At 33.5% G+C, this 13,181-nt stretch overlaps 2 protein-coding genes across 3 annotated transcripts; one reads left to right on the top strand and one right to left on the bottom strand.

Annotated features, from left to right (window-relative positions):
- On the top strand, window positions 1,314-3,214 carry LOC107608721 (RPM1-interacting protein 4). Of its 2 annotated transcripts, none has more exons than XM_016310431.2 (3): window positions 1,314-1,487; window positions 2,204-2,392; window positions 2,829-3,214. In XM_016310431.2, the coding sequence occupies exons 1-3, from the start codon at window positions 1,482-1,484 to the stop codon at window positions 2,871-2,873; spliced, it is 240 nt and encodes a 79-aa protein (XP_016165917.1). In that variant the 5' UTR covers window positions 1,314-1,481; the 3' UTR covers window positions 2,874-3,214. The 2 variants fall into 2 exon arrangements, with proteins under 2 accessions (XP_016165917.1, XP_016165918.1); XM_016310432.2 differs by having other exon boundaries at window positions 1,317-1,487; window positions 2,207-2,392.
- LOC107608720 (cellulose synthase-like protein E1) lies at window positions 3,117-9,327 on the bottom strand. Its single transcript, XM_016310430.2, has 8 exons — window positions 8,809-9,327; window positions 7,387-7,705; window positions 6,291-6,431; window positions 6,057-6,191; window positions 5,276-5,488; window positions 4,962-5,189; window positions 4,155-4,502; window positions 3,117-4,036 (listed from the first exon to the last, which is right to left on the bottom strand). The coding sequence occupies exons 1-8, from the start codon at window positions 9,114-9,116 to the stop codon at window positions 3,479-3,481; spliced, it is 2,250 nt and encodes a 749-aa protein (XP_016165916.1). The 5' UTR covers window positions 9,117-9,327; the 3' UTR covers window positions 3,117-3,478.

Below are 13,181 nucleotides of genomic sequence, written 5' to 3'. Positions count from 1 at the left end.
AACTATCAATCAATTATATACTTAAATGTGGAATAAGAAGAATAATAGAAAAATTATATAAGCTAGTTAATAGTATTTCCATTTGCATAATTCTATAATTTAGATTTTCCAAAGGACCTTGTAAAGAGGAATAAATGATGAGGAACACACACTCATAACTTTAGGAAAACTTTAAAGCTAAAAAAAAAGGAAGAAGACAACTGGATTGATGCAAGTGTCATTTTGCCATGACTTAAATAAAAGATATATGTGACTTGTGAGAATATATTCCTCTTGACACATGATCAAAGTTTATGGGGTACCACCATAGACAAATTGAGCACTACTACTACTTTTTATCAAACTAATTAATTAAAAAATATAACAATAAGTTGATAACTAAATAAATTGATTGATAAAATAGTTGTGGACATTACATGATTGATGTGGTCATGCTAACAACAATAAAACCTTTCCATATTTTTTTCCTACCGTATCCATCAATTAAGAATTTATTTTAAATTAATAAATTGCTATATATATAAACAAAATTTAAACTCCTAACTTTTATTTAAATAAATTAATAAATTAACTATTATACCTACTCCTAACATTAAAGTATTGTTTTTGTCCCAAATATTTGGGGTAAGTTCTATTTGTATCCTTAAGTTTATAAAAGTGATTCAATGTTATCCTACTATCAATTATACTAACAAATCAGATTATATTTTTCAATTATTCTCACTTGGATGTATTCATTCTCAATTAGGTCTCACTTGGATGTGTTCGATTTTAATATTATACCCACAAATAGATTCAATTATGTCCCTAAAAAATGAATCATGTAAATGTTGTAGGAATTAGTTTTAACATTCGATGAGCTATTTTTCAGAGTAGATCATCAATTCTATCACAGACATTTGTATTCTAACTTCAATAAGAGATTTTTAAAATTCAAACTAAAGCGACTATGATGTGTAATTGACGGCAGGATAACATTGAATCACTTTTATAAACGTTAAGGATACAAATAGGACGATTTAAACGTTAGGGACACAAATAGAATTTACCCAAACGTTGGGACAAAAAACGATACTTTACTCTAAAACATTTTTATATAAGCATTAGGAATTTAGGATTATCATTAGCGTTAAGCATAATTAGTAGATAGATTCCATTACTAAACTTTTTCTTTCTGTTTTTTTCTGTTTTACTCAATAGTCTAATACAGCGTTAAAGTCAAACGGAGCCGTTTGGACGCGCCGTCACTGATTCCTTCTTCACAGTGGCATCCGTTTAACACGTTACGCAAACGCCGTTATAACTCAAACACTGCGCCTCCAAAATTTCTTTCACTTAGTCCCAACCATTCTCGCTCTTCTCTCTCTCTCTCTCTCTCAAAAGACGCACACTCTCTTTTCATTTCGTCTCTGAAATTTTCTCGTCTTTTATTTTTCCCACTCTTTTTTCTTTTCCCGGAAAATCTTTCCAATCCGGTATTCATGTCGGTATGTGTTCCTATTTCATTTTTTTTCTTCCTCTTTGGAATTTTCTGATTAGCGTCATTCTAAATTTGTACCGATTATGTTTCTCTTAATCGGTTCTGTTTGCTCTGCTCGATTCCTCGACGATGATTGCGTTTAGCTATTTCTGCTACGATTTCCGTGATTTTGGTTCGATAATCGCTATATTTTTATGATTTTTTTGTAATTTCGATGATTGATTTTGGTGATATGATCTGCGTTTCAATTGTTCGAATTTTAGGTTAAACTCTGTGATGAAACAACAACGGAGTTTAGAAATATCTCAGATCTAAGATCTAAAGAGAAGATAAGGTTAACAATACACTGAACTAAACACTGTTAGGTGGCTTTGCTCTTTATCCAAAGACTATTGATGACTGAACATCTTTTACTGCGGAGTTAGATGATGTAGTTTAGTGCAGAGAGCATTCCTTACCTGGATCTAGGGTTGGGGGAAAGAGAAGAGAGAAAACACACCTCACAGAGAGGGATGAGTTCAATGTATTAACAGTTAGTATAGAAACGAGTTAGATGTGTTAGTTAATTACTTTTAGATTAGTTTCTCTAGTCCCCATAGATAGTTCAAGTTTATGATTAAATCATCAGGTTTAGTTTTGAATTGTGTTGAAAAATGAGAATTAGTTACTTTTGAAGTTTACTAGGGTTTGAATGTTGGTTGACTGAGTTGACTTAATATACAGCAGGAAAAGGGTCAGCCACTACCTAAGTTTGGTGAATGGGATGTTAATGATCCAGCTTCAGCGGAAGGGTACACTGTAATCTTTAACAAAGCTAGGGATGAGAAGAAGACTGGTGGCAAACCTGAGTCACCCGGAAAAGCTGATCCTCATACTGCCAAGCCTGCATTAGATCCCGGCAAAACTGCGAGTGTAAGATGTTCTAAACCTGTGCATGTCTTTAATGTTTTCTATTGTTTAGGATATTTGAGTGGCTGTCTGTGTGTGTATTGTATATAATGCATGTGTATGTATTTCAAATGGATTTAGGAACATTATTAGTTAACAACCTCTGCTCTATGTTGCATTAACTTGTCTTGAATACAAGTATATTTTAGCTAAATAACTTGGCACCTTGATGTATATGAGGTAATAAGGTAATGAAGTAATGAACCTTATCATTCTTGTCTGTCTAGTTTGTTGTTCTAGCTCAGGGATCATTTGTAGACTAACTGAGGAAGGTGTTTCTATTTCTTTGTCCCAAGTTTAGATTGTCAAATGGCAATGTAATCATTGAATAGATGCGTGGTACTTGAATTAATCGTAAGGTATAGCGTGTTAACGTTCTCATGAATGAATTGATTTTCAGAAGAAATGGTTTTGCTGCATACAAAATCCTCCTGCAGAATCATAGTATTGGTTGCTCCTGTCTAAAAGCCTGAACAGAAGAACATGTTTATATCCAACTAGCTCCCAGTGTTTCCAAGATCTGAGCTACAGAGCCATAAATGAATTCTGTTTGAATATAAGTTTATGTACTGTAAAAGTGAGTTGCACTGTGGGGAGAGTTAAGAAAACAGACTATTATGTTATCTGTACGTATCTGTATTGATGTGGTGCCTTATAATTAGGAGCAAAGATTGCTTCCTTTTTTTTCTCTGTCTTGCGCTATGGCCTATAGTGATTGCTTCTCACATTGTATTCCTTGTTGTATAATTTAAACAAATCTTATTTTATCAACAGATTTTATTCCTTTGATTTTCTACAAACCTGATTTGATGCATACCTTACTTTCCTAAATATTCTGTATTATACATAATATAATTATAATCAAAATGGTATTATTGCGTACAATTAGCTAAGAAGATAGCGAATTTCTTTCACCATGGATCTTCTAGTACATCTTTCTAAAGTAAACATTATGCAATTCCTTCAAATGACAATAAGAATCCCGTATTTCATTATGAAATTATTTTATTTTTCTTCCACATAAAAGACAAATGCACACATTACAATAATTTAATCTTTCAACATGTTGAAGAGGATGCATGTGCTTAGAGCCAATACTGTTGATTTAATGGCAATAGAGCTTGGCAATCTGCCCTTATCCTTCCTTAAGAAAAGTCCTTGGTATATAGGAATATTGATAAGTACCAAGAACCCACACAACAGAATTTGCAAGGACATTTTCTTATAAGTTTCAAACCAGTCTTCACTAAGGGCTAACTCCTTCAAAATGCCAAGTAAACAGAACAAATTGAGCAATGCAAGTGTTGCCAATACAGTGAACAATGGAGAAGCTGCTCCAAACTCCATGACTTGTTTCTCGTATCGTTCGGAAACATCTTCCTCCATGACCTTAGCTGTGACTGTAAAGGGAGAATCTGGAAGGCCAAATAACTTGGAGATGCTGTCTATGAGAGCAAATAGGTAAGAGCTTGTTCCCTTGTACAGCACCATCCTTAGGTCATTCCACCAACCTTGGATTGTGCTTCCAAATAACACAAACTCCAACAAACTGCGACCACTTTCACCCACTATTACATATGCAAAAGGTATGAACCATATGCTAGACATCTGATCAGCACAAGAAATGTATTCAGTGTATAAGACAAATGAGTACATAAAACATTCTTTATTATGAAGTTATACAACAAAAACGCAATTGCAAGATACTTCTAAATAATCACATTACCTTTGGAAACAAGGGAATGCCTCTAAGGAGATAGAGTGAAGGGATGATGGAGTAATATAGCTTTGATAAGGAGGTGAGTGCCCAACAATTGCAGTAAGAATATCCCAATTGGTGGCCTAAGCTGATCCTTCCATGGCCATATAATGCTGGGCAATGCTCAGAAAGAAGAATTTGAACTTGTCCTTCAGCCCATCTCTTGTGCTGAACAAGTGCTTGAAGCAAGGTGGTTGGAGCAACACCATAGAAAGCCTTCCTTGGTGGGCTATAGTACACTGATTTCCATCCTTGCAAATGTATACACAATCCTGTCATCACATCCTCCACTAGACACCCATATCTCACACCCATCTACATTTGGAATGAACCATTATTCATTAATTTGTAGTATGCATATTAAGAAATCTTGGTTTTCTTAAAAATTTCAATTATTTTTTCAAATAATTATGCTACAGGTACATAAAAAATCAACCATCAATAAACCACTTCATATAAAAATATATATTTTTGACATCTCATAATTTTTTTACTATACTACTGTAAACAAGTTTGATTATTCATCTATTACAAGTTTGATTTTACTATAACATGTGAAACATATATTTATACACAAAAATTATAACGACTGATTTAGTGGTTAATTTTTTGTATAGGTATAGCATTTTTATTTTTCAAATCATACGATATTTTACCAACTTTTATACGCGTGCATATGAATATATCAGAATAAACTTCTTCTCATATATGAAATTTTCATTTTATAAATAGGGATTTTGTTCAACTAAAAAAGGATATGGAGATATAAGGCACCTCTTTTCCCCATAGTGTGTTTTCCTCATAGGTGCAACTTGCTAGAGCCTTTGATTTTACTTCTAATTCATGCAAGTTTTCTTCTATAGAATGGTCTCTCTCACTCTTTAATAAGTCATTCTTGTATCCAACACTAAACTTCATCCCACTTAGAGCATCTCTCCTATGAAAGCAGCATGTTCCAATATAGAAAGGGCCACCATAACCATCCGCACCATGCATCTCCACCTTCATATAGTAGTAGAATAATCATCAATACAAGTTTGAATATTTCTCAATTCATTATATTGGTGAAGATGAAGGGGATGGCTCACATCAACAATTGATAATAGAGTGCTGCTGTATATGTCATGCTTGAGAATGTTCTCAAAAGTCTGAGGGAACTGCACAAAAGCAATTTCATGGCCTTTTTCTTCATCCATCAAAAAGCAAAGAGCATCTCGCACTGATTCTGAACTGTTTGAGTACATGTCACAATCTACATTTAAAATGATCTTCGCATTGCTAATCACTGATGACACCCTTAGCTACAATTAATTAATTAGGTGCAACATAAGAAGAATTAATATAATGTTTCATTAATGAAATTGGTATAATTTATACTAATGCAGCATATATATTATATATGGATAAAGTATACTTTTTGTCCCTAATATTTACGATTGTTTTCAAAAATATCCCTAACGTTTAATCTTATTCAATTTTGTATTTAACGTTTTTGATTAATTTAATTTTGTTCCTAACGTTTTCGATTTGTGTCAAAATTACCTTTAGAAATTTTTAATTTTGTTCCTAACATTTTATATGAAATTAATGTTAAGAGATAATTTTGATACAAATCAAAAATTTAAGGACAAAATTAAACGTAACTAAATTTTAGGAATATTTTTGAAGAAAATCGCAAATTTTAAAGACAAAAAACATATTTTATCCTAGTATGTATTAATAAAACTAGCACTTAATTATTATGCAAACAAATAACTAATCGTGTATTACTATATCAATAAAAGTAACTAATTTTTAAAATTACTATTCAAAAAATTATCCGCATGAATTTTATTAGATGACTGTGAAATTATGATAAAACATGTATACCAAGGAGTTCATGGCTCCAGCTTTGAAATTGTGATGATGTTGGGGTCTCTTCTCACGAGCCAAATACACAAGAGTTGGCAAATAATTCCCATTTTCATCTTTAGAATTATGCGGCTCTTTTTTATGCAGTATTATCTGTTATCATAACAATATCAAATTAATTAATTAATATATATGATCACCTAATTAATTGATAGAAAAAGTTGTATAATAATTAATGTTACTATATTATACTTGAAGAATTGTGTCATGGTCACGTCGAGAAGAATATGAATCCCACTGAGAAAATCCTCTATGCTTCGAGCGTTCTTCACTCGCAACTCTTCCTAACTTAGTTGCATCTTCAATTCTGTTTTTCATCTCATCGTATAATTTCTATACCATTAAATATATATGAACACAAAATTGTCTTGTCAAAAGTAAGTACATCATGACATTATACTAAAATTTAATTTTTCTATAGCTTTAATGATAATTTATATATTAAATATGGTTCGTTCTTTAAATTTAGAGAAAATGATAAAGATATCCCTGACCTTTTATCCTGTAGACATTTTTGTCCCTAACCATTGAAAAATACTTTTAAGTCCCTGACCTTCACAAAATTTGGACAGATCAATCCCTCCGTCCAAATGCCTCCGTCAGGGATCGATCCGTCTAAGTTTTGTGAAGGTCAGGGATTTAAAAGTATTTTTCAATGGTCATGGACGAAAATGTCCGCGGAGCAAAAGGTTAGGGACCTATTTATCATTTTCTCTTAAATTTATCTTATGAAAAAATTTATCAATTAAATTAGTCATTTAAAAATTATAAATTAATCATTTTTATTCTTCAGTTACTCAATGAATAATTTTCGTAAACGATTAATGGCATGGAATATTAATTCATATCATAACATGACACCTAATATATTTAATTAGACCAAAACAAATAATTTATAAAAATTTATTAATTTAGTGTCCTTAGGTTGTATTACAATTAAGGATTATTTTTTTATGGGATACAATTAAGGATTATATAATTAAAAAATAGACTAAATTGATAAATTTTCATAAACATATTTATACAGAATATACAATTAGACATGTCAGATCACAGGTGTCATGTATACTAGTTATCATCAGTTAATGTTTTATATCATCAATTATTGACAGAAATTATTAATTAAGTGACAGAAAAACAAAAATAATTAATTTGTAATATTTGAAAGACTAATTAAAACTGATAAAAAATTTTAAGAATGAATTTAGAGAATGATACATTTTTTAGAAACTAATTTCACTATTCACCCAAGAATATATATATACACATTAAAGTTACATGATTATACCTTAATGTTTGCGAATTCTTTAGTAGCATGATTATGGTGAAGAAGGATATTATTAAAATAAGCAGCTGGAGAGGTAGGTTGAACATTGAATTTCTTGCAGAAAGGTAACCAATGCTTGGCAAAGAGAGAAGCCTCCAAAAGAGCATAGAAAGTGAGATCAGAAGCAGCATCATCAGAGAGATAAACACTCAGCTTCTCAGAAGGATAGTCATAAGCCATAAGAGACAAGACTGTGTTGATCACCATTATTGGTGGCTCAATATCTGGATCTGCTGTGCACACAAATATGTCCACTTTTGGTAACTTGCTTTCTTCATATCTGTTATTTAATTTACACCATTAATTATAATTATTATATTATCTACTCCTATATATTTTTATTATTCAAGTTTTATTATACTTTGATATATGTATTGATAGATCTTTTTATGTGGGTGGCTTTTGTCATTCTTCTCTCTTTGATCAATAGTAAAATTTAGTTATACAACAAAAACCTCTATATATAAACTAAAATTCAACCACTGAATAAATTATTATATATTTATTTATTAATTCATATATTATTAAAATAATCAAACTTAACACAGGTAATACTATATGAAAAAGTATAAGTAACCAACAATATTTTTAAATAATGTGTGAACAATGTGAATTAATAGGCTTAAAAAAGTAAATTAATCTTAAATTTAATTAGTAGCATTAAATTAGGATATAATGTACTTTTATTTAATTGGTGATTGTTCATATTATTCAAAATTTTCATTGTTTCCTAACACTCCCCATTACTTATTTGAGTCCCGATTTAATATCACATAAATACATAAAAGTTGGACTCCTGAAAGAGTGCGATAAAATTAAGCTAAAGGGGAAACAAAAAATGCTCCACTAAAATACACTTGTCAATTTTCATGTCATAGATTTTGGTCAATCATAATTATGTACCAGGGAAGTAAAATAATAAAAAAAAATATTTGAATTCCAAACAAATGTCTACTACCTTAACAACTGGAATAATCCACGTTTGAGTTTATCATATTTTTCTAATAAAAAGAAGGACAAAAAAAATTATTTAAAAAATTTAAATTATTATAAAATATATTAAATAAAATTAAAAATAATAAGTTTTGACAATTTTTTATTAATATTTTTTGTTATTAAATATTTTTTTAGGTGGAAACTCAGGTGCAGTCGACTTTACGTGAAGTTGATACTCAAGAGTCATTAAATGATTTAACTGATTTGATTAAATTTTCATCTAACGGTTCTCAGGTATCAATTTCACATGAAGTCGACTTCATCTTCTTAATGTAAAATGATAGTTGTCAGCAAGTTATAATTCAAATATTATAGTTTTCCTATACTCACCTAAAAGTTGCAAATTAGAATCTTCCAATTTTGGAGAAAAAAAATATAAAATGATACCTTTGAGCGAGTCTCTTTTTGAAGGTTTTCCTAAACACTAAGTTCCACCGGACGGCTTGAGTCAAGACCCAGTAGAGGCCGAACCACAGCTCCGCCGCGAGCAACCCGAGCCAAGTCCATGTCCCATAGTAGTAATCTTCGCCGCCGCCGTGGTTTTCTCCTCCGGTGGGTATGTGGGTCAACCGGTAAGCATAGACAAAGCAGATGGCCACAAACAAAGACACTGAAAACAGCCTATGTAGGAAGCTCCCTCTTGATTTGCTTGTCTCAAACAACGATTCTTCATCATCACTCCTCTTTACAACCATATCTTTCTAATGAGTTTAATTCTATGTTTTTCGAAATATATATAACAATTAATAATAATAACAATAATACTAGTTTTCTTTTCTCAAAATAAAACTTGTTATTATTACAAAACTAATAATAAGCTAGTTAACATATATAGAGTGATGAAAGAATGCAAAGTGTAATCATATATAACTTGTATTATTAGAGGAAGAAATACAGCATATATATATAGTGATACATGAAGAGGCAACAAAGGCTTGCATTGATAAATAGCTAACTTCTTTCGTTGATAGTTACTTTAAAAGAAAAACACAAAGAAACTTAAAAAAATAAATAAATAATAATTTTTTTTTTCGATTATTGATTGGAACACAATATATACATATATACTACTTCAATATCATTAATTCATTATTGCACATTTCTTTGACTTTAAGCTCTACAATAATTAGAGGATAAAAGTTTCAATGAAGCATGCCAATGAGGCCAATATTTGTAGTATAGTGTTTTTTTTTTTTAATGTTATCTATTGGCAGTTAATTAACTAATTTTCATTGCGGTTTCGCTACGTTACCAACAGCATATCTGCCAACTTCTGCCAACTCTTATTTATAATTGTGTTTTATGGAAGTGTGTTCGTAGATGTGTCTAATAAAAATATCTTTTTTATAACTGTGTTTAATAGAAGTGTCTTTACTCTTTATAGATATATTTTCTGGATGTGTCTCTTTATATATGTATTTAAAATATATTAATTATTAGACACATCCACGATCACACTTCCATGAAACACAATTATAAATAAGAGTTGGCAGATAATATGTTGGTACTCTATACTTTTCCTTTTCATTAGTATATCTTATTAGTCATGTCATTAGGAAAGGTTTTTTTTTTTTTTTCCAGTGAATTAGACAACCTTCAATCTTAGGTACCCCAATAGATTGAATAATCTTCAATTTTAAGTACACAACACACTCACACACTCTTTACATATTTATCACATTTTTCTTCTCAAATACATTTTTTTTAGAGTTTAAACTCTAGACCTTAATGATGAGGAGAGGTGAAATGCCACCTGAGGTAAGACTCTTCGGCATTTACGAAAAATTTAGAATGCGTGTTTGGAATAATGGTTAAGGTTTTGGCTTGTGATGGCTTTTTGCACTATGATTACAGAGCCCTAAAGACAAAAAAGAGTACCATTTTTTCTTTCTTTATTTTTTTTGAGTAATTATTTCAATCAGTCCCTAAAAATTTTAAAAGGTGATATTTTAATTTTTGAAAAAAATTAATACACATATCAATTCCTAAAATTTTATTCCACCAGATAAATAAGTTTTCAGTTTATTTTTCGGCAAAGTAATTATCCAAATCAGTCTCCAAAGATTAAAAGCGAACATTTTAATCTAAAAAAAAATTAATATATAAATCAATCCGCAGCGTTTTTCTCTGCCAACATAACAGTCCCCGTCTATTTTACTTTTATCATATGTCGACTTTTATTATTATTAACTTAGATTTGTGCATGCGGACGATGACATTAGTATATTAATACACTCTTTTCGTTAGAAATAAGTAAGGTAAATAATGATGCTTTGAAATACAAATTAAAATATTTTCTTTTAATACAAACATGTTTCTTAAAATAACATCTTTTGATTATATTAAATACAAAAAATCAAATAATTTTAATCTTGAATTTCTTACAGAATATACTCATTCGAATGAGTAACTGCCCCTAGAAACTCTCTAACCACTTCATAGAGCCATATCTTAACCTCCCTAAGATATGGGAACGGTTATCCACCTAAAAAGGTGGCACTACTTCAGCGGTGGTTATTGGTTCACTACTATAAATACCCTGACATCCCTCAGGTATCACTAAGTCCAATACATTCTAAACTTGCTCACACTCTTGCTAACTTAGGCATCGGAGTGTCCTTGCAGGTACCACCCCCCATTCTTTCACACGTACAAGTCGGACGGAGGAACACAAAATAAGGAAGGTACTTCCGGAATCAAAAATCCGAAGGCAAACTCCTCGGAGGGGCGCGAGTCAGAAAAAGAAGGACCCCCTCTCGCTAGTGAACTTATGGGATTAATCCATAGCCGCCTCGAACAGCTAGAACAGGAGCGGGAACGACAAAGGGAAGCTGAAAAGAGCCTAAAAGAGGAGATGGAGCGACGAAAAGAGTTAGAAAGAAAACTCTTAAGGTTAGAATCCTCCCTCAAAGGTCGGAATCCCCACGACGATAGAGAACATTCTCCCTTAGGAGAGAAAGATCCGTTTAGCGAGGACATAATGAGGGCGAAAGTTCCGAGAAACTTTAGAAGCCCCGATACGGACCTCTACGATGGAACCACCGATCCCAAGCATCATCTGAGCAACTTTAAAAGTCGGATGTATCTGACCGACGCTTCTGACGCTACGCGATGCAAAGCTTTTCCGACAACCTTGTCAAAAGCAACGATGAAGTGGTTCGACAGCCTCCCTCCGAGGTCGATTACCAGTTTCGAAGACCTCTCAAGAAAATTCTTGATGAGGTTCTCCATCCAGAAGGACAAAGTAAAGCATGCACCAAGTCTCCTGGGAATAAAACAGGAGGTCGGGGAGCCCTTACGGGCCTATATAGAAAGATTCAACAAAGCATGTTTGGAGATTCAAGACCTGCCCACCGAAGCAGTCATCATGGGGCTAGTCAATGGTCTTAGAGAAGGTCCCTTCTCACAATCCATCTCAAAGAGACACCCCGCCTCTTTAAATGATGTACAGGAAAGAGCTGAAAAGTACATCAATATGGAAGAAAACGCTAGGCTAAGAAACCCGAGTTTGCGACTTGGGCACTCTCCCTCAACGAAAGAGAGGGAGAGGGAAGCGAAGAAGAAGGAAGAACTCGGCCTCGACAGGCCAAGGAAATATCACTCTTATACTCCATTGAAAGTTCCCGTAGTGGACGTATACAGAGAAATTTGCAATACTGAAAGGCTGCCTCCCCCCAGACCCATTAAAAATAAAAAAGGGGGGAGCCGCGGTGATTACTGTGAGTACCACAAGATATATGGGCGCTCTACAAACGACTGTTACGACCTTAAAAATGTGATAGAAAAGCTGGCCAGAGAAGGTCGGCTTGACAGATATCTCATAGAAAGGTCGGACAGTCATGGAAAAAGAAAGCGAGATGATATGGACAAAAGAGACCCACCACCACAAACTCCGGAGAAACATATCCATATGATCTCAGGAGGGTTTGCGGGAGGGGGACTCACGAAATCCTCTCGTAAGAGACACCTCAAGAGAGTTTACCAGGTTGAAGAGGGGTCCTCCGACCTCCCAACCATTTCATTCACAAAGGAAGATGGGCGAGGAATAATCCCTGGGCACGACGACCCAGTGGTAATTACCATGATCCTGGCAAATGCCCATCTACACATAACACTAGTAGACCAAGGAAGCTCGGCAGACATCCTATTCAAGCCCGCCTTCGACAAACTAGGTTTAGATGAGAAAGAGTTAAGAGCCTACCCCGACACCTTGTACGGATTAGGTGACACGCCAATAAAGCCACTAGGATTTTTGCCCCTCCACACCACCTTTGGAAAGGGGGAAAAATCAAAGACTCTGAGTATAGACTTTATAGTCATCGACGTGGGGTCGGCCTATAATGCTCTAATCGGCAGAGCTACCCTTAATCGACTCGGAGCAGTGGTATCGACACCCCACCTCTGCATGAACCTCGTCCTATACCTATCCGTGGCAGACAAGGCCGTCTCAGCAGCCTTGATAAGAGAAGATGAGGTCAGTCAGCACCCTATCTACTTCATCAGTAAAGTTCTACAGGGCCCTGAGCTAAGGTATCACAAATTAGAAAAGTTTGCCTACTCCTTAGTAATAGCCTCACGAAGGCTGCGGCCTTACTTTCAAGCTCACACAATAAGAGTCCGCACAAACCAACCCATGAAGCAAATCCTCCAAAAAACGGATGTTGCAGGAAGAATGGTCCAATGGGCAATAGAGCTCTCCGAGTTCGACTTGAAGTACGAAACTCGGACGGCGATTAAAGCCCAGTGCCTCGCCGACTTCA

Source organism: Arachis ipaensis, chromosome B07 (assembly GCF_000816755.2).
Source record: "Arachis ipaensis cultivar K30076 chromosome B07, Araip1.1, whole genome shotgun sequence".
Taxonomy (NCBI): domain Eukaryota; kingdom Viridiplantae; phylum Streptophyta; class Magnoliopsida; order Fabales; family Fabaceae; genus Arachis; species Arachis ipaensis.
The sequence above is the reverse complement of the archived record's forward strand: the minus strand, read 5'-3'. Positions and strand labels throughout refer to the sequence as shown.